This window comes from Eriocheir sinensis, chromosome 60 (assembly GCF_024679095.1).
Source record: "Eriocheir sinensis breed Jianghai 21 chromosome 60, ASM2467909v1, whole genome shotgun sequence".
NCBI classification, from domain to species: domain Eukaryota; kingdom Metazoa; phylum Arthropoda; class Malacostraca; order Decapoda; family Varunidae; genus Eriocheir; species Eriocheir sinensis.
This window is the reverse complement of record NC_066568.1, coordinates 11335734-11357059: the sequence shown is the minus strand read 5'-3', so window position 1 is coordinate 11357059 and position 21326 is coordinate 11335734. Positions and strand designations below refer to the sequence as shown.

The following is a 21326-nucleotide window of genomic DNA, read 5'->3' as shown; positions in this document are numbered from 1 at the left end:
GAATAACAGACTGACACACACACACACACACACACACACACTAGAGGGGGAATAAAAGAGAGCAGTCAAGCGTAAGTTCTCGAGGCTTTTTATTTGTCCATCAAAAACACGCTTAACGTTGCCTGTCCTACGAGGCCACACAGTCGTTTGGTCACACTGGGCAGAGCAAAAAAAAAATGGCATCAAGACGTCAGTGAGTGAGTATCTTCGTGTTCTCGGGGAATACTGAGTAGGTGAATACTGGGACACCCGCTGGAGCTGTTAACACACGCACGCATGCACACACTGAGAGGAGAGACTGGGGTGGTGGTATGGGTCTCTCTCTCTTCCTCTCTCTCAGATTAATTTTTTTTACGAGTTATCCCGAGAGATTGTGTGTTCGTATCTCTCTCTCTCTCTCTCTCTCTCTCTCTCTCTCTCTCTCTCTCTTTCGCTCTTTCTTTTTTTTAATTTATAACTGGAGAGGCTTGATGGTATGTTCCTCCTCTCTCTCTTTCTCTCTCTCTCTCTCTCTTTCTCCTTTGAATCTAGAGGGACAAGTGTTAGTATGTGTCTCTCTTTTTCTCTCCTTTTCTCTCTCTCTGTCTCTTTTCCTTTTCTTCCATCTCTTTCTCTCTCTCTCCTAAGGGTTGTATTTTTATCTCCCTCTCTCTCTCCCTCTTTCTTTTATTTCCTTTCTTTCTTTCTTTTCATTCTTTCCCTATTTCCTTCTTCCTTTCTTTCAATCTTCAACCTCAGTACTCTCTCTCTCTCTCTCTCTCTCTCTCTAATACTGAAGTCCTCATGGTATCAATACTGAGGTCAGCCTGGGGTCGCGAGGTCAGCCATGTCGAAAGGGAACTGAGATGACCTTTAAACATGTTTATGATCTCTCTCTCTCTCTCTCTCTCTCTCTCTCAGGCACACCAATCCAGTCTGTGTTTACGTTGGGAAGTATTTCTCTTGCCACAAAATATCTTCTCAATACGATATGATACAGCGCAATATTTCTCCTTTCCTGCGATATATGTCTCCTCTACTTTCTTGAACTTAAGTCAAATAAGAAGGAAAATTTCTACGAAAACGAAAACTTGAATGATCGAAACGGACGTATGAACAAAAAATACATAATTTTTTGTTTTGATCCGATTCTCTTTGCGTCGGCAATTAGTAAAACGATAAACTTCTTGAGAGAAATAAAACGAAATGGCAGAAATAAAATGAAAAGAGAAATGAAATAAAAGAAACAATAAAAGAAGAGGAGTCAACGTAACGTAATTTTCGCTCACTCGCTAAAAATAAAAATACTACGAACTTCTTCTGTAGACGATAATTTTTGTTCGATACAGCAGCTTTGTATCTGATAAAAAACTTAAAACATGATGAATTCTTTAAGGTACTGGTACTGCGATGTGACCAATTAGTACGCACACAATTAGAAGCGGGTTAACTGAGTACTAAATGGGGTCTTAAATGCCCCAAATCTTAACACAATCTCATTTCTGTGTTTTGGCAAATTAGTGTAGACAATAATTTTTGTTCGATACAGCGAATTTGTATCTGATAAAAAACTTAAAACATGATTAATTCTTTAAGCTATCTGTACGGTGACGTGACCAATTAGTACGCACATAATTTGAGGGTTAACTGAGTACTAAATGGGGTCTTAAATGCCCAAAATCTTAACACATTCTCATTTCTGTGTTTTGGCAAATTAGTGTAGACAATAATTGTTGTTCGATACAGCGAATTTGTATCCGATAAAAAACTTAAAACATGATGAATTCTTTAAGGTATTGGTACTGCGATGTGACCAATTAGTACGCACACAATTAGAAGAGGGTTAACTGAGTACTAAATGAGGTCTTCAATGCCTCATATCTTAACACAATCTCATTTCTGTGTTTTGGCAAATTAGTGTAGACAATAATTTTTGTTCGATACAGCGAATTTGTATCCGATAAAAAACTTAAAACATGATTAATTCTTTAAGCTATTTGTACGGTGACGTGACCAATTAGTACGCACATAATTTGAGGGTTAACTGAGTACTAAATGGGCTCTTAAATGCCTCATATCTTAACACAATCTCATTTCTGTGTTTTGTATAATTAGTATGCACAGAAGAGGGTTCAGGATATTGTCAATAGTGTTCAATGCCTTGTCTTTCAACACTGTCTCACTCCTCATACTTAAGCTCAAATTCCCTGCTCATACTCATACTTAATCATATCATACTTGAGGTTAATTTTTCAGTTCATTTATAAAGATGACCCTAATTTCCCATTCATTTATATACTTAACTTCAATTTCCCAGTTCATCAATTATACTCTAGCTCAACTTTCACGTATATCTAATTTCCCTCGAGTATATTTCCACTAATTTCCTTCCATAATTTCCCCGAGAATATTTAGCCTTTATTTCCTTTTTTTAATTTCCCAAGTATATTTTCTTCCTTCCTTTCCCAGAGTATATTTCCACCTAATTTCTTCCCTCAATTTCCTTCCTTCCTTCCCCCGAGAATATTTAGACCCAATTTCCATTTCTATATTTCCACATAATTTCCCAGTGTTTATTTCCTTCCTAACACAAGCACTTGACTGGATTGGTGATACGTACACACACACACACACACACACACACACACACACACACACACACACCATAATTTTCTTAACTTCTAATTTGTGACTGCGAACCGCCCACCACACACACACACGTACACAGACATATGCACACACACACACGCACACAGCTGAGTCTCCCAACCCCAGCCTAGGCCTATGAATCACTCTGCGTAGGTCTCTCTTTTGCAGCTCAGCGGGTACGGGGCAAATTGGCATTATCCATATTTTTCGTCAAGCGGTGATTAGGTCGTCGCGCGGTAAAGGTTACGTCAAAACCTTCAAGACGGCGACGACCCTGATCAAATGCGGTGAAATCACAAGTTATTATTAGCGGTGTCTTGCTTCCTCCTCGCTCGGTCGAAACCTTGAGTGGCTGCTTCGGTTCGAGACGGCAGGAAACTATATATGGCACAAAAAACAAATGATCAGTAAAATTCGCGGGTTTTTTTTCCGGCAAAATTAAAAAATACGTCTTTGTTTCTTCTTCTCATTATACGGATTTGAAAAGGCGTAAAGAAAGCGTCCTTCACTCAGAGTGTTTAGCGAGAGAATCCGATGCTTCGTTCGTCTTCCCTCCAGAAAATCACAGCAAAAAAGGAAAAAAACCTAGCCTGGGGTCGAGGCGTTGCCGCGATCACCCCGCTCGGTCCACTCGGTTCTCTTGGCAACGCAGGATTAAGTAAAAGGCCGTCCTATGCTACGCGGCGCCGACCTCCGACAGCCGTAACGCAACACAAAATAAAAACAAAACTATTCCCACTGAAGCCTCGCAGCCATTATGTGGCGCGAGACTTCGGGAAAACGTCAGAATTTCGAAAAAATAAAATAATATCAGGAGGTGTGTATGGCGGCGGCGGCGGCGGCTGCTGCGGCAGGGGAGACGTCACTTCAAACGTCCTTCTTGGCGGAGGGCGGCGGCCACAGGTCTGCGGGGTGGCTGGCGGGACTGGACCAGATGTTGCCGACGGAGTGGAAGGGGTCGAAACCAAGGCCCTTAGAGACGGCACCGCTGGCATCGTTCCCAGCCGCCACGCCCTGCTGGAGGGAGCTGTTCCAGGGCGACGGCTGCTGCTGCTGCTGTTGCTGTGGGGCGGCAGCCATTGGCGGTGGCTGGGGGGCCTGGCCTTGATCCGAGCCCCAAAATGGCGGAGACCAAATGTTCGACAGCGAGTCCCACAAGCTCGGGGCGGGGGCGGGGCTGGCGGCCTCGGCGGGGTGGTGGTGGTGGCCGTGGTGGTGCGGCAGGTGGTGGGGGTGGTAGCCCGCACCACTGGCCGCCGCTGCAGCCGCCGCACCGCCCTCAGGCCACAGCCCGCCACCCACCGGGATGTGCTCATAGCGGGCCCAGTCCTCGTCACCTGGGGGAGGCACTGGTTAGGTTCACACACACACACACACACACACACACACACAGATAAATAGTTAAAAATATAAATAGAGTTAAGAAAGTGGACTTATTTTTCTCATTATATTTTTCCCCTTGAGCTGCTGCTTCCTGTACTGAAAAAAAAAAAAAAAAACAAAAAAACGGGAGTCTGGATATAGGAAGAGAAAGTGAGTTTGTGTATTGTGTTGGCAAGGGTGAGGCAAGAATGGTGGCTGTGTGGTGACCTACCCTGCATGGCGGGGTGTCTGTGCGGTGGGTCGTGAGCCTGCTGGGGCAGCCCCGGGGGCGGCCGCAACACCGGCGGGGCGCTGAGTGTCTTGGGGTCCCAGGAGTGGATGCTGGGGGGGGAGGGCGGCTCCACGTGGCCGCCGCTGTACAGGCTGCGGCCGTAGTCGTCTTTGAGGGCGTGCGAGGCAAAGGCCGGCGCGGCATGGTGGTCAGCGGCCGGCAGCAGTGGCACCGTGGCCATGGTGGCCGCCGCCGCCACAGTGACAGCCGGCCCGGAGATACCCCGCAGCGCCCCCAGGCCGCCACTGCCGCTGCCGTGTGGGCTGGGGGTCTTCTGTCCAATGACGCCGAGGGGCTTGTCAGCACGCTTCATCTCTGGCCCAGCCTTGGCCATGGCCGCCGCGTGTCTGCTGCGCCCAGCAGCCTTGTCCGTGCCCAGCAGGATGGCAGAGTAGGAGGACTCCCTCGGGGCCATGGGCTGGGGCTGGGACACGCCTCCCTTGGGGCTGGTGCTGGGGGCGTCCTGCTGGCGGGGGGAGTGGCGGGGGTCCTCCCAGGCAGGGCTGGGGGAGGAGGAGGACTGGTGGTGTTGCTGGTGGTGTTGCTGGTGGTGGTGTTGCTGGTGCTGGTGGAGGAGGTGCTGGTGTTGCTGCTGCTGCTGTTGTTGTTGTTGTTGCTGGTGTTGTTGTTGTTGCTGGTGGTGGTGGTGATGGTGATGGTGGTGGTGGTGGTCCTTGTCCCGGGTGGCCTCCAGTGGCCGCATGGCCTTGAGGCCGTAGCTCAGCTCCATGGCCTCGGGGATGAAGGCCTCACTCCCGCCGCCCCCCCGCCCCTTCCTGCCTCCCTTGGCGGCCTTGCTGGCGGCCTCACTGCTGCCGACGCTGCTGTTGCTGGCATCCTCGTGCTGGGTGACCGCCACGGCCGCCGCTGCCATGCCCAGGGCCAGGGCGCCGGCCCGGCTGCAGGCCGGCTTGGCCGCTGGACTCTTGGTCTTGGCGTTCCTCTTCTTGGCAGCCCGGCCACTGCTGCTGCTGCTGCTGCTGCTGCTGCTGCTGCTGTTGCCACTGCTGGTGCTGCTGTTACTGCTGCTGCTGCTGATGCTGGCCTGGCTGGGGGCCACCGTGTCAGCCACCCGGCCGCCAGCCGCCTCGCTGAGGGACAGGTCATCAGTGTTGGAGCTCTCAGTGGTGGTGGAGGACGTCTCCTCCTCCTGGTGGTGCGGGGGGCCAGCGGGGACGGCTGGGGTTGTTAGCGTGGTGGGTGTGGTGGTGGGGGTGGCGGTGGAGGGCCGGGGCCGCCGCCGCACACGCTGGAAGGCCTCCACCAGCTGCAGATCCGTCTCGGTGGCCACGGACTGCCTCTGCACCGCAGCCGCTGCACCTGTATTACTGTCCTCCTTGGTGGGGGCCTGGCCCTGCCCGGGGCACCGCCGCCCTGCCTCCCGGGCCTCGGCAGCCCCGGCGGCCTCTGCCTTGCCCACGGCACGCTGGAAAAACCTTGCCCAGGACAGGGACTCCTGCTGCTTGCTGGTGCCCTTGCTGCTGCTGCTGTTGTTGTTGTTGATGTTGCTGTTGTTGTTGTTGTTGTTGATGAAGTTATTTCCTTTGGTCTTGTTTGTGTTTTTGGTTTGATTGCTGGCGGTTGAGTGGTCGGAGGGTGAGGGCGGCGGCCCGCCGTCCCCGCCACCGGCCTTGGCGTCGGCCTGGCGGGGGCAGCGCACCTTTGTACTAGTGGCGGAGGAGGTGGCGGTGGTGGTGGGGGCGGCGGCCTGGCCATGGCCAGCCTTGCGTGTGGCGGGGCCTGGCTTGCGTCCGTTGGCCACGGCCTCCGTTGTTGTGGCCGGGACTTTCCTGGGGCGGTCGGGCACGGCGTGGCCGTTGGCGTAGCCGTTCCTGAGCCCCGCCGGCGCCCCGCGGGTCTCTGCCTGGCCAATGGCCCGCAGGTCAAACACTCTGCTCTTGTCGAAGGGTGGTGCGTGGCCGTTGGCCGGCACAGTGGTGGTCATGGCCACCACGGTGGTCTTGAGGATGTGGTCTGCCTCCAGCACGGCCAGCACCACGGCCCCAGCCAGCATGGCCACCATGGCCAGCACCACCGCGTAGTACAGCGGCGCCTCCCAGCCAGGCCGGGGCACTGCCGCGCCACACTCGGCCAGCAGCTGGGCCGGCACGGTGGCCACCAGGGCGTACTCCACCGTGCCGGCCGGCCCCGCCTGGCCCTGCCCCTCGGCCAGGCTGGTGTGGATCACCAGCCGCTGCTGTACCTTGGCCAGGGTGAAGTCCGGCGTGAAGGCAATGTCCACGCGGTGGCTGGTGTTTGGGGCCAGCTGGAACCCCCGGCAGTCCAGCACCTTGAACCCGTAGCCCTCGCAGGCTGCCTCGTTCACCCGGAACCCCCACACCGTCACCGGCAGCTCTCCCGTGTTGCGCGCCACGAAGGAACGCTTCACCGTGAAGTTGGGCTGGTAGTAACGGCTGCCACGCCCACCTGTGGGGGGGGAAGGGTCAGCACACACACACACACACACACACACACACACACACACACACACACACACTCTTTCCTATGCTATGGGCAAATTATTTCTCTTCTAGTAACCTTAAAAATACATCCTGAATCACACTGCTACAAAATATCTCCCTTATGACTTACCCCTTACAAAATAGTTCATTTATCACTTACTATCCCTTCCTATACCCTTACAAAATATCTCCCTTATGACTTACCCCTTACAAAATAGCTCCCTTATCACTTACTATCCCTTCATATACCCTTACAAAATATCTCCCTTATGACTTACCCCTTACAAAACAGCTCCCTTATCACTTACTATCCCTTCATATACCCTTACAAAATATCTCCCTTATGACTTACCCCTTACAAAATAGCTCCCTTATCACTTACTATCCCTTCCTATACCCTTACAAAATATCTCCCTTATGACTTACCCCTTACAAAACAGCTCCCTTATCACTTACTATCCCTTCATATACCCTTACAAAATATTTCCCTTATGACTTACCCCTTACAAAACAGCTCCCTTATCACTTACTATCCCTTCCTATACCCTTACAAAATATTTCCCTTATGACTTACCCCTTACAAAACAGCTCCCTTATCACTTACTATCCCTTCCTATACCCTTACAAAATATTTCCCTTATGACTTACCCCTTACAAAATAGCTCCCTTATCACTTACCAATACTCCCTATACCCTAAAAAAATATCTCCCTTCTATACCCAACAAAATCTCTCCCTCATGACTTACTATCACAGTCTTTCAAGTGTTTTGCACCAATGTTGAAGGCGAGGGGCAGCGCTGACCCAGGCTTTCGGTTGCCAAATTTGAGGAAGCCCCGCCCCCCCCGCCCCTGGACCAGCATGGCGTCGAGTACAGTCAGGTTGTTGCGCACAAGGAGGACCGTCGAGTGCGTCCTCTCATCAGGTGGCGTGAAGGACAGGCGGACTTTGACCTATGGGGTGCGGGAGAAGGAGGGACGGAGGGAAGGTTATAGATACATGTAGCCTCGTAAAAATAAGTAAATAAATAAAATAAAATAAACTTAATACCCCCTAACTTACCCCCCCTAACTTAACCTCCCCTGACTTAAGCCCCCTTAAATTACCCCCCCCCTAACTTAACCTCCCCTAACTTAAGCCCCCCTAACTTAACCTCTTCTAACTTACCCCCCCTAACTTAACCTACCCTAACTTACCCCCCCCTAACTTAACCTCTTCTAACTTACCCCCTAACAACCTACCTAACACCCCCCTAACTTAACCTCTTCTAACACCCCCTAGCTTAACCTACCTAACACCCCCCTAACTTAACCTCCCCTAACTTAAGCCCCCCTAACTTAACCTCTTCTAACTTACCCCCCCTAACTTAACCTACCCTAACACACCCCCTAACAACTTCCCTAACTTAAGCCCCCTGACTTAACCTCATAAAAATAAGTATATAAATAAAATAAAATAAACTTAATACCCCCTTAAATTTACCCCCCCCTTAACCTAACCTTAACCCCTACACACACACACACACACACGCACACACACACCTTTACACCCGGTTCAAGGGTGATCGCGATGCTGTCTTTTGCGACCCTAGTCTTGAACTGCTCCTCTAGGGCTCGGCGGTGCTGGGCCAGGCCGCTCGTGATCTCAGGGGCGGGCGGGGGCATGTGGGCCGCCCTGGTGTTGCCCCCGCCACCGCCGCCGCTGCTAATACTGTCTGCGTCGATGAGGGTGAAGACGTCTGCCCCCGCCAGCCCCCCGCCTCCCCCCTCCTCCCCCAGTAGTGTGTGGTCTTTGGGTAACCTGGGGAGGAGGGGAGAAAAAGGGGTCAGTTTACAGGTGAGGAAGGTTAGGTTAAGGTGGGGGTTAATTTAAGGGGAGGTTAAGTCAAGGGGGTTAAGTTAAGGGGGGTTAAGTTAAGGGAGGTTAAGTTAAGGTTAAATAAGGGTGGTTAAGAGAGGGGTATTAAATTAAGGGGAAGGGGGTTGAGTTAAGGGAGAGGGGGTTAGTTTAAGGGGAGGGGTTAGGGTTAGGGAGTTAGGGAGAGGGTCAAGTTAGGGGGGGTTAGTTGAGGGGAAAGGAGATTGAGTTTGGGGAGGGGACTGTTAGGGGGGTTATAAGGTTAAGTTAGGGGGTTAAGTTAAAGGTTAAGTTAAGGGGATACATAGGGCAATACATGATTTATCCAACCTCTTCTTGAATGTATCTATGGTATTGGCACCCACCACATGACTGCCAGGCCTGTTCCACTCACCCACCACTCTCAGTATTGGCACCCACCACATGACTGCCAGGCCTGTTCCACTCACCCACCACTCTCAGTATTGGCACCCACCACATGACTGCCAGGCCTGTTCCACTCACCCACCACTCTCAGTATTGGCACCCACCACATGACTGCCAGGCCTGCTCCACTCACCCACCACTCTCAGTAATGGCACCCACCACATGACTGCCAGGCCTGTTCCACTCACCCACCACTCTCAGTATTGGCACCCACCACATGACTGCCAGGCCTGTTCCATTCATCTACAGCCCTATCAGTGAACCAATTCTTGCCTATGTTTCTGTATGATGTATAGGAAGTGTCGGGGTGCTGGGTAGAACAACAACTACTACTACTTCTACTACTACTACAGCTGTCACTCACTGGTGCTGTATGATGGATAGTATGTGTTGTGGCGCAGGGTAGTGGTGGAGCAGCAGGATCTGGGCCACGATGGGCACGCTGGCGGGGTTCTCCACAAACACCTCCTGCAGGCTGGTGTTGTAGACTTGGGTGAGGGGGAAGCTGAGGTGTGGCGGCGAGCACAGCGACGGCCACCTCAGCGCGGCCTGGACAGGGGGCAGAAGGAAGGGATGATGTAGAAGTGCGATTTTGTTACTGTTGTTATTTCTGAGAGAGGAGGAGGAGGAGGAGGAGCAACAGCCAATTCAGTACAGTGTTTCAGAAGGAAGAGGAGGAGGAGGAGGAGTAGAGGTAGGAGCAACAGCCAATTCAGTACAGTGTTTCAGAAGGAAGAGGAGGAGGAGGAGGAGTAGAGGTAGGAGCAACAGCCAATTCAGTACAGTGTTTCAGAAGGAAGAGGAGGAGGAGGAGGAGTAGAGGTAGGAGCAACAGCCAATTCAGTACAGTGTTTCAGAAGGAAGAGGAGGAGGAGGAGGAGGAGGAGGAGGAGGAGGAGGAGGAACAGAAGTTAGTAAATTTAAGAGGAAAAGGAGGAGGAGAAGCAGAAAGAGGAGCTACAATCAGTTAATTACAGCCTGGAATTGAAATACAGAAGGAAGATTTATAATATGTATTCATTACTGCTAGCTTAGAAGAGGAGGAGGAGGAGGAGGAGGAGGAGGAGGAGGAGAAGCAACAGCCAACATACTAGTCAGGGGTTGAAGGGTAACAGGGATAGCTACCCCCTTAACGATCCCTCCCTCCTTCCCTTACCTGTACAGTGAAGTGGAAGCCGTGGACCTCTGAGGTGTGGAGGACGATGGACGTGTTGAAGAGGGCGGCGGAGAGGTTGAGGTAGCGGGCACGGAGGGCGGAGTAGAGCGACGTATCGGTGTCGGCGACGTGGGAGGTGAGGGAGAGTGTGTTCACCCATTGCTGGCCTCCTGGGGGTGAGACGGAGGGGTGAGAGAGGGAGAGAAGGAGTGAGAGAGAGAAATATACAAGAAATGGAGATGTGGAGAGAATCATGAATGGCAGAAGTGTAAGCATGGAGGTAAAGAGGGATTTGAGGAATACAATAATAGTACCAACCCTCACATATGCAAGTGAAACATGGGCCTGGAATGAAAGTCAGAGGTCTAGAGTGCAGGCAGTGGAAATGAGTTATTTGAGGAGTGCTTGTGGTGTGAGTAGAATGGATGGAATGAGTAATGAAAGTGTGTACGAGCATTTTGGAATGTGTTACGTGGGTGAAGGGAAGTAGTGTGGAGTGGTGGAAGAAGTGAAGCAACAGACTTTGAAGTGGTTTGGCCACATGGAGCGAATGGAGGAAAGTGAGATGACCAGAAGGGTGTATGTGAGTGAGATAGAGGGAGGGAATGTTAGAGGACGACCTCCAGTGAAAAGGAGGGATAGGGTGCAAGAGTACGTTGGGGAGAGTGGGGAAAGATCCTTGAGAAACTTTGAGCAGGCAAGGAGGGAGTGTCTAGGACTCTAGATAGAGAAAGATGGAAACTCTTCTGCCGTGGCCATCCCCTGGTGGGAGCTCCGAGGAGCAGGCGTCGATGAAATGAATGAATAAATGAATGAATGAATGAGAGAGAGAGGAGAGAAGAATGAAGAGAAGGAGAGAGGGAAGGAGAGAGAATCAAAGAGGGAAAGAGTGATACAGAGTAAAGAGAAGGAGAGAGAGAGAAAGAGAGAGGAGTGAACAGAGGAGAGAGAAACACAACATATTTTAACCCCCATACAACCCCTTCCATCACCCCCACAACCCCTTCTACAACCCCCAATACTCACCCTTGCCCGTGAGAGGGAAGCCCGTGTAGCAATCCGAGCCACACTCTAGCTTGGGGTCAAACACAAGGCGCCCAATGTGACTCTTGTGGCCTGGCTGGAGGGTGGCCGGGCCCGAGCGACTAGACTCATAGGAGAAGCGAAGGTCACCGGGCAGCGGCTTGACCTCCTTGACCGTCATGGAGTGGCCGAACGTGGAAAGGATGTGGAGGTTTTGGTGGGAGATTTTGCCCTGTGGAAGACGGAGGGGGAAAGTTATATTATGTGTGCATGGTTGAGGTCATAATATATTAGGTTAGGTTAAGTTAGGTAACATTAGTTGAGGGAAAAAGACATACTGAGTGCACGCTTGAGGTCTATTTGAAAGTCTTAAATCTCCGTCCACTTACAAGTAATAATAAAGACATAAAAAAAAGAAAAAAAAAAGAAATAAGAACTATGTAATAATCAACACTCGTAAAGTATTCAATCTCTGTCCACTCACCGGAAAAGCATTGTGAAATACTAAGGTGTTCGGTACGACGCTTAGCGATCCGTCGGCCGTGCGCAGCCTGAACGGAATCTTGATGGTCTCGTACTGGGTCTGGACGTACGCCTCGGCCAGGAAGATGCCCTCCGTGTCCGGGGTGAGCACGCCGATACGAAACGCCGCGTAGTGATTCGGACGCAGGAACAGCTATAGGGGGAAGAGATAGAGGAGTGAAGAGTATTAAGTTAGGGTTAAGTTAAGGGGGGTTAAGTTAGGGGGGGAAGGAGAGGAAAGAGGAGGAAGAAAGAGGAGAAGAGAGAAGGGAAGGAGAGAAAGGAGGAGGAAGGAGAGAAAGAGAAGAGAGAAGGGAAGGAGAGAAAAGAGGAGGAAGGAGAGAAAGAGAAGAGAGAAGGGAAGGAGAAGAAGGAGGAGGAAGGAAGAGAAGGAGAAGAGAGAAGGGAAGAAGAGAAAGGAGGAGGAAGTAAGAGAAGGAGAAAAGAAAAGGAGGAGGAAGGAGAGAAAGGATGAGGAAGGTGCGAAAGAGAAGAGACGGGAAGGAGAGAAAGAAGGAGGAGGAAGGAGAGAAAGAGAAGAGAAAAGGGAAGGAGAGAAAGGATGAGGAAGGAGAGAAAGTGGGGTGGAGGAGGTGGAAGGCAGAACAAGAATATTAATATGAATGAAAACATATCTATCCACCGTCCATCCACTTCACTCCGCCAGTACTCACACTCTTGGACGCGTAGGTCATGTTGTTCCTGGTCCTGATGGTGGTCACGTTCCCCTCCTCCACCCCCATCAACTCCACGCCGCTGCGGGTGAGGTTAGAGCCCCACCCTCGCAGCCGCAGCTCAACCGGGTTCTCGTTTATCACGTAGAAGTATATGTCGCGCTGGTCCCCCATGCCCAGCGTCCCAAAGTCCAGCCACGAGTCCCCTCCCAGCGGGGGAATGTACTGGGGAAGGATTAGGTTATATTAGGTGAAGTAAGGTAAGGTAAGGGTAGGTTAGATGAAGCTAGGGGAGATGGGGTGAGGTTATATTAGGTTAAGTTAGGTAAGGTAAGGGTAGGTTAGATGAAGCTAGGGGAGATGGGGTGAGGTTATATTAGGTTAAGTTAGGTAAGGTAAGGGTAGGTTAGATGAAGCTAGGGGAGATGGGGTGAGGTTATATTAGGTGAAGTTAGGTAAGGTAAGGGTAGGTTAGATGAAGCTAGGGGAGATGGGGTGAGGTTATATTAGGTTAAGTTAGGTAAGGTAAGGGTAGGTTAGATGAAGCTAGGGGAGATGGGGTGAGGTTATATTAGGTTAAGTTAGGTAAGGTAAGGGTAGGTTAGATGAAGCTAGGGGAGATGGGGTGAGGTTAGGGTAAGTTACATTAGGTTTGGGATGGTTAGGTAAGGTGAAGGAGAGAGGGTATGGAAAATAGATTATACGGACAAAAAAACACCCAGAGAAAGAAAATGGTATATACCTTGAGAATATGAAACACATGGTGGAAGAAGATGTAATAATAAATAAAAACTTCCAAATTATACAGACAGAAAAACACCCAGAGAAAGAAATTGATGTATACCTTGAAAATATGAAACACATGCTGGAAGAAAATGTATTAATAAATAAAATCTTCCAAGTCACAAAAACACAGCCACACCCACCTTTGTCAGCTTCCCATTGTATGCTATGAGGGGGATCTTGATGGTGGTGATGTTGGTGTGCACGGTCAGGGAGGTGGAGAGCCGTGCCGCCGTGCCCACGCTGAGCAGACGAAGGGACGCAACGTGAGCACTGCGACCCTCACCTACCACCACCGGCCCTCTCCACCCAACCTGCCACAGGGGAGGGAGAGAGAGAGGACACAGGTTAACACAAGGGGCTAAAGTGTGAGTTAGGTTGTGCCACATTAAGGGAGGATACAGGTTAGTACGAGGGAGTAAGGGGTGGATACAGCTTAATACATGGGAGTAAGGGGTGGATACAGGTTAATACAAGGGAGTAAGGGGTGGATACAGGTTAATACAAGGGAGTAAGGGGTGGATACAGGTTAATACAAGGGAGTAAGGGGTGGATACAGGTTAATACATGGGTGAGAGAGAGGATACAAGTTAATACAAGGAGGTAAGGGGTGGATACAGGTTAATACAAGGAGGTAAGGGGTGGATACAGGTTAATACATGGGTGAGAGAGAGGATACAGGTTAATACAAGGAGGTAAGGGGTGGATACAGGTTAATAGATGGGTGAGAGAGAGGATACAGGTTAATACAAGGAGGTAAGGGGTGGATACAGGTTAATACAAGGAGGTAAGGGGTGGATACAGGTTAATAGATGGGTGAGAGAGAGGATACAGGTTAATACAAGGAGGTAAGGGGTGGATACAGGTTAATAGATGGGTGAGAGAGAGAGGATACAGGTTAATACAAGGAGGTAAGGGGTGGATACAGGTTAATACATGGGTGAGAGAGAGAGGATACAGGTTAATACAAGGGAGTAAGGGGTGGATACAGGTTAATAGATGGGTGAGAGAGAGAGGATACAGGTTAATACAAGGAGGTAAAGGGTGGATACAGGTTAATACAAGGGAGTAAGGGGTGGATACAGGTTAATACATGGGTGAGAGAGAGAGGATACAGGTTAATACAAGGAGGTAAACAGTGGATACAGGTTAATACAAGGAGGTAAGGGGTGGATACAGGTTAATACAAGGAGGTAAGGGGTGGATACAGGTTAATACAAAGGAGTAAGGGGTGGATACAGGTTAATACATGGGTGAGAGAGAGAGGATACAGGTTAATACAAGGGGTCAAGGGGTTTAGTTAGTGCCAAGGGGGGAAATTGTTACTCCTGGAAAGCAATTAGTCCACTCTGAAAGAAGGATTTACAAGCACAAGGCAAACAATTATCTATTCATACAAATAACATATAAAATCCCTCCACTTTCACACTTGTAAAACCAAAACACTTACAACTTAATACACTTCAAAACAAAAACAAAAAAATAGTTAAAATTCATGCACTTTCTAATTAAAACCAATATACTTTTAAACATGGAGACAATCAAAACAGTATTACCAACACCCCTCGGCACCCACCTCAAAGTGTGTTCTGGCCTCGTCCGGCAGCGTCAAATTATAAATGACAACCGGACAGGGGAAGGTGTTGGTTAGGGTGAGATTCCGCGGCTCCTTGCTCTCCCCTCCTCCTCCTCCTCCTCCTCCTTCTCCGCTGGTCCCTCCTCGCGCCTCCCCCGATAGTATGCTCTCCGCGAGGGCTCCCAGGGATAGGCTGCCACCCCCGCTGTCTGGGTCAAGGCTGCCGGGGTCTGTCAGGGAGTTGGGGAGTGGATGGGGTGTTAGAAATGTTACACACACACACACACACACACACACTCACACTCACACTCACTCTCTCTCTCTCTCTCTCTCTCTCTCTCTCTACCCCTGTCCCTGCCTTCCTTTCCCTTCCCTGTTCTTCCTCCCTTCCTTTCTCTCTCTCCCTCCTTCTCCTTCTATCTCTCTCCCTCCCTCTCTGTTCCTTACTTGTCCCTCCCTTCTCATGCCCTTATATCTCTCCCTCTCTCCATATCTCTTTCATTCTCTTTCTTCCTCCCCTTCCTTCTCCTTCTCTCTACCTCTAATATGTCCATCCCTTCCCTTCCCTTCCTTCCTTTTACTCTCTTTATCTTCCTCCCTCCTCCTCTCCCTCTCCCTCTCTCACCTGTGCCTGTGTAGAACTTAGTGATGGATGTGTTGAAGGTCAGCGCCCCGTGCAGCAGGTCCACAGTGAAGGGCACACTCAGCTTGTACGCCGAGACTTTGCTCTTCACCAGGATCTTGCCCGACACCTTCTTCCCACTCGTCACTTTAGAGGCTGTGGAAGGGGAGGACATAGGGGTTGATGGTTAAAATAGAGTAGCTGAAAAGAATGCCCAGCTGACTATTGACCAAGAAAACAATGCTGGTGACTTTAGAGGCTGTGGAAGGGGAGGACATAGAGGTTGATGGTTAAAATAGAGTAGCTGAAAAGAATGCCCAGCTGACTATTGACCAAGAAAACAATGCTGGTGACTTTGGAGGCTGTGGAAGGGGAGGACATAGAGGTTGATGGTTAAAATAGAGTAGCTGAAAAGAATGCCCAGCTGACTATTGACCAGGAAAACAATGCTGGTGACATTGGAAGCTGGGAAAGGGGAGGACATAGAGTTTGTTAATTAGAATAGAGTGCTGAAAAAGGATGCCAAGTTAAAAGTAGACCAAGAAATTACAAGTGATGTCAAGGTTAATCTTCAGACAAACAACACAGCTAACTGACTCATACAACTAATACAACACTGATGGTTTTGGGAGCTGTGGCAGGGCATGAAACAGAGATGGCAGTGGCCAAGAACAGTGCTGAGAATGGATGCCAAGCTACATGACTTCAATGCAATAAGGAAGAGAAGGGAAGGACAGATTAGTGGTAGAGAGAAGGAGAAGGAAGGGGAGGGTCACAACAATAACAGCGACAACAACACTCACGGTCAAAGGTCACGGAGGCCACCTGTGTCGGCCGCACGGTGCCCGGCGGAATCTTCATGGGTCGGAAGTCAATGGTTATCGCCTCATTGACTGGGGTGGTTATGACGTTCTGGGAGGGAGAGAGAGAGTGTGAGAGGGAGAGAGAGAGAGGGAGAGAGGGAGTGAGAGAGGGAGGAAGAGAAGGAGAGTGAGTGTGAGAGGAAGAGTGAGGAAGGGAGAGAGTGAGAGAGTGAGAGTGAGGAAGGGAGAGAGGGAGAGAGAGGGAATGAGAGAGTAAGGAAGGGAGAGAAGGTGAGAGAGGGAGAGAGTGAGGAAGAGAAGGAGAGAGAGAGGGAGAGAGTGAGGAAGAGAAGGAAAGAGAGAGGGAGAGAGGGAGAGAGGGAGTGAGAGGGAGAGAGTGAGAGAGAGAATGGGAAGGGTCCAGCATGGAGACTCACCCAGAGGAACCCCAGGACTGCATCATAGGGTGAGTGCAGTAATGCCCCCCACACCTCCTCATGCCCCCCACTGATTGAAGCAGGAAGCAGAAAAATACTTATACTCTGTGAGAAAGGGAAGCAGGAAGTATATAAAGAGGAGGAGGAGGAGGAACTAGAGAGAGAGAGAGAGAGAGGAGGAAGCAGGAAGGAAGGAAGGAAGGAAATATATACATACACACACACACACACACACACACACACACATACAAACACACACACACACACACACACATACAAATTCTCTCCATTTTTTCTTTCCTTCTTCCTTCCTTTCTTCTTTTTTCTCCTCCTCCTCCACCTCTCTTTCTTCCTTCCTTCCTTCCTTTATTTTTTTCTTTCCTCCTCCTCTATCTCCTTCGCTCACCTGGATGTGGATGTGTTTGTGTGCTGAGTTTAGGAGGTGGAGCGGCAGGGTGGAGGGCGCGTCATGTGGCGTGCGGAGGCCAAAGTGGAGACCATCGTGTGGACAGAAGAGACCTGGTTGACCCGACACCTCCACCTCCACGGGAACCACCAGGTAGTCGCTGTCCGTCTCGCTGGTCACGATCCTGCAGGGGGAGGTCATGGGAGGTCAGATAGTGGGTCTTTCCCTTCCCTTCCCTTCCCTTCCCTTTCCTTTTCTTTTCTTTTCTTTTCTTTTCTTTCCTTTCCTTCCCTTCTTTCCTTTACTTCCCTTCCCTTCCTTTATCTTCCCTTCCCTCCCCTTTCCTTTCCTTTCCTTTCCTTTCCTTTCCTTTCCTTTTCTTTTCTTTCCTTTCCTTCCCTTCCTTCCTTTACTTCCCTCCCCTTCCTTTATCTTCCCTTCCCTTTCCTCCCCTTCCCTTTCCTTTCCTTTCCTTTCCTTTCCTTCCCTTCCTTCCTTCCTTTCTCTTCCCTTTCCTTCCCTTCCCTTCCTTACTCTCTCTCTCTCTCTCTCTCTCTCTCTCTCTCTCTCTCTCTCTCTCTCTCTCACCTGACGTATGCTGTGTGGTTGTTCTCTCGCCGCGCCACAAAATTTGCTCTCATGAGTGGCTGGGTATGGTAGGGCGGGATATTCCACATGGTCTTCTGGCCCTCCGGCGACCCAGACAACAGCTCTAGGTGAAGGTCGCCACCCGTGCTGTACATCTCCGTCACCTGAGGCAAAGAAAGAACACCAGTAGGTCAAAAGGGTTTACTAAGCCATTTCTGAGCCTGCCCGGTGTAAGGAGGGAAGCATTAATCCCTTGACTGCAGATTTCCTACCAGAAGACCTCACCAAGCTACAGGAGTGGAACAAAAAGTGTCTGCTACAGTTCAATGAAGAAAAATATAAAGTCCTGTACCGTGGGAGGGGATATCCAGCACACCAATACCACATGGGAAACACTCCACTATCCACCACAGAGGCAGAGAAAGACCAAGGAGTGTATGTTACCAGGCTACCAGTGAAGGGATATCCAGCACACCAATACCACATGGGAAACACTCCACTATCCACTACAGAGGCAGAGAAAGACCTGGGAGTGTATGTTACCAGGCTACCAGTGAAGGGATATCCAGCACACCAATACACATGGGAAACACTCCACTATCCACCACAGAGGCAGAGAAAGACCTGGGAGTGTATGTTACCAGGCTACCAGTGAAGGGATATCCAGCACACCAATACCACATGGGAAACACTCCACTATCCACCACAGAGGCAGAGAAAGACCTGGGAGTGTATTTTCTCCTGCCTACCAGTGAAGGGATATCTTCAGCACACCACACCACACACACACACCTACCACCACAGAGGCAGAGAAAGACCTGGGAGTGGATGTTACCAGGCTACCAGTGAAGGGATATCCAGCCCACCAGTGGCCTCATGGGAAACACTGTGCCCACTATCCACCACAGAGGCAGAGAAAGACCTGGGAGTGTATGTCACCAGGCTACCAGTGAAGGGATATCCAGCACACCAATACCACATGGGAAACACTCCACTATCCACCACAGAGGCAGAGAAATACACAGGAACTACAATGCAACCACCACCACCACCACCATAACCACCACCATCACCACCACCACCAGCATCACCACTCACCCCATATTTGTAGGTGCCGATGGAGGTGTGAATGAAGATGGTGTTCTCTATGAGGCCTTCCTCGCGGCCCAGGAACACCACGTCAAAGGAGGTGTTCCCGCCCGGCATCACCACCTGGAACGCAACACAGCGGGAAGTGTTACCTATGGGGTGCGGAGTTTTGTTTATTATTATTTCAACGGTAACGGACACAGCTTGAAAGGTAGTACATAAACACATACAAGAAATAGAAACACTACCTGGAGAGGATGAGGGAGGAGTTGAGGAGGGCAGGGGGAATTTTGAGGGGCATCTGACCCCACCAGTGGCCAGCCGGGTAGCCCACCGGGTTACTGAAACAACCGCTCAGGGAACGCAGAGTCAGATGAGGGTCGAGACTCATGACGCAACACAACAGGAGCTATAATAAAAGACTAAGCGGAGATACATAAACACACACCCACACAATGCACCCACCACCATCACCACCACCACCACAAATCATCGGAGTGTGAATGAAGATGGGGTGCGGAGATACATAAACACCCACCCACACACAATAGAAACACTACCTGGAACACAACACAATGGAGCTATTAACTGGGGTGCGGAGTTTGCTTTGAAAGGTATACATAAACACCCACCCACACACAATAGAAACACTACCTGGAACACAACACAATGGGAGCTATTAACTGTGGGGTGCGGAGATACATAAACACCCACCCACACACAATAGAAACACTACCTGGAACACAACACAATGGGAGCTATTAACTGTGGGGTGCGGAGATACATAAACACCCACCCACACACAATAGAAACACTACCTGGAACACAACACAATGGGAGCTATTAACTGTGGGGTGCGGAGATACATAAACACCCACCCACACACAATAGAAACACTACCTGGAACACAACATGATGGGAGCTATTAACTATGGGGTGCGGAGATACATAAACACCCACCCACACACAATAGAAACACTACCTGGAACACAACACAACAGGAGCTATTAACTGTGGGGTGCGGAGATACATAAACACACACCCACACACAATAGAAACACTACCTGGAACACAACACAACAGGAGCTATTAACTGTGGGGTGCGGAGATACATAAACACACACCCACACACAATAGAAACACTACCTGGAACACAACATAACAGGAGCTATTAACTATGGGGTGCGGAGATACATAAACACACACCCACACACAATAGAAACACTACCTGGAACACAACATGATGGGAGCTATTAACTATGGGGTGCGGAGATACACTTACACCCCCCCACACAGTCACCCCAGCTCACCTTGTCTTGGAAGAAGGTGCAGTGGAAGTGCAGAGTGTTGCCGGACAGCGAGTGTAGCTGCACGCTGCTCTCCGGACTGCTGTTCTGCACCACCACCTTCCTCATCAGGGGCATGCCGGTCGGACTGAGGGGAGGGAGACACACAATTAGTTATAGTTCCGTTTATGTATTCTCCATGATTAAAGAGACAGATCTAAGGAAAGGAATATGAAATCAAACTGAGGGGACAGAGACACACTATTACTTAAAGATAGTTCCATTTATGTATTCTCCATGAGACATATCTAAGGAAAGGAGTATGAAATCAAAGCGAGGGGAAGGAGACATACAATTAATTAAAGATAAAGTTCCATTTATGTATACTCCATGATTAAACAGACAGATCAAAAATATAGTTCCATTTATGTATTCTCCATGATTAAAGAGACAGACCTAAGGACAGGACTATGATATCAAGCTCCTGAAACACAGTCAAAACAAATATGATGAAAATACCAATAACATGCTAATCACTTGGAAGCAAATACACTCACTTATTATTATAGTCAGGAAAACAAAGAATTAGGTCTCTCCCTCCCTCCCTCCTCCTCCTCCTAATACTTACTGTTCTTTAAAATCTAAGTGTGGTGGATCGAACACAATATAATTTTTTGAGGGGACGCCCTTCTCGTCAACGATGTCCCCGTACCTGAAACAGTATTACCATCATAACTATTACTATTATTATTATTATTATTATTATCATTATTATTATTATTATTATCACATTACTTTTGTTATTATTGTTACTAATGATATTGCTTTCTTTCTAATCATTCAACTTAATTAATTTATCTTTACTACTACTACTACTACTACTACTACTACTACTACTACTACTACTACGTCCTTATCAGACACTTTATCAGTTAAGAAAGTAGGTTGAGCTGGTAAAGTAAAAGCAAGGTGGTAGTAGTAGTGGTAATAGTAGCAGTAGTAGTAGTAGTAGTAGTAGTAGTAGTAGTAGCAGTGGTAGTAGTAGTAGTAGCAGTAGTAGTAAAGTAGTAGTAGTAGTAGACTAGTAGTAGTAGTAGTAGTAGTAGTAGTAGTAGTAGTAGTAGTAGTAGTAGTAGTAGTAGTAGTAGTAGTAGTAAAATCAATAATATATACTTACCTTATTTCCGTCTCCCCAGTTTTTATTATCTGAAAGAATAGAGAAAACAAAGGAAGGTTAATCTCTCTCTCTCTCTCTCTCTCTCTCTCTCTCTCTCTCTCTCTCTCTCTCTCTCTCTCTCTCTCTCTCTCTCTCTTTGTGTTTATACAGCAAAGGAA

The 21326-nt window shown here is 49.2% G+C and overlaps 2 protein-coding genes and 1 long non-coding RNA gene across 3 annotated transcripts in view; 1 reads left to right on the top strand and 2 right to left on the bottom strand.

Annotated features, from left to right (window-relative positions):
* Positions 1-72: 72 nt before the first annotated feature.
* On the bottom strand, positions 73-17814 carry LOC126985976 (transmembrane protein 131-like). Its single transcript, XM_050841635.1, has 15 exons — positions 17617-17814; positions 17029-17212; positions 16186-16294; positions 15386-15538; positions 14761-14990; positions 13328-13498; positions 12402-12626; positions 11690-11881; positions 11209-11437; positions 10183-10352; positions 9391-9575; positions 8285-8543; positions 7492-7696; positions 4223-6709; positions 73-3965 (listed from the first exon to the last, which is right to left on the bottom strand). The coding sequence occupies exons 1-15, from the start codon at positions 17769-17771 to the stop codon at positions 3496-3498; spliced, it is 5424 nt and encodes a 1807-aa protein (XP_050697592.1). The 5' UTR covers positions 17772-17814; the 3' UTR covers positions 73-3495.
* On the top strand, positions 14024-14750 carry LOC126985980 (uncharacterized). Its single transcript, XR_007739228.1, has 3 exons — positions 14024-14081; positions 14145-14301; positions 14395-14750. It is a non-coding gene; the product is annotated as an uncharacterized LOC126985980 (long non-coding RNA).
* Positions 17815-18455: 641 nt separating the features above from the next.
* Positions 18456-21326, bottom strand: part of LOC126985633 (transmembrane protein 131-like) — a 15667-nt gene continuing 12796 nt past the window's right edge. The window contains exons 3-7 of the mRNA XM_050840788.1: positions 21169-21197; positions 20620-20703; positions 20016-20139; positions 18687-18828; positions 18456-18511 (exon numbers count right to left, since the gene is read on the bottom strand). Of these exons, the coding sequence (XP_050696745.1) occupies positions 18456-18511; positions 18687-18828; positions 20016-20139; positions 20620-20703; positions 21169-21197 (435 nt within the window). The remainder of the gene's footprint in view (positions 18512-18686; positions 18829-20015; positions 20140-20619; positions 20704-21168; positions 21198-21326) is intronic.

Bases quoted from the DNA above. Each gene is read 5' to 3' on its own strand.
- LOC126985976 (XM_050841635.1), bottom strand. From the start codon at position 17,771: ATGTACAGCACGGGTGGCGACCTTCACCTAGAGCTGTTGTCTGGGTCG. The intron at 15,539-16,185 runs GTGAGTGTTGTT...CCCCTTCCACAG, and splicing joins GGCCTCCGTGACCTTTGACC to CCTCTAAAGTGACGAGTGGG. The intron at 9,576-10,182 runs GTAAGGGAAGGA...CCCCCTGTCCAG, and splicing joins GCTTCCACTTCACTGTACAG to GCCGCGCTGAGGTGGCCGTC.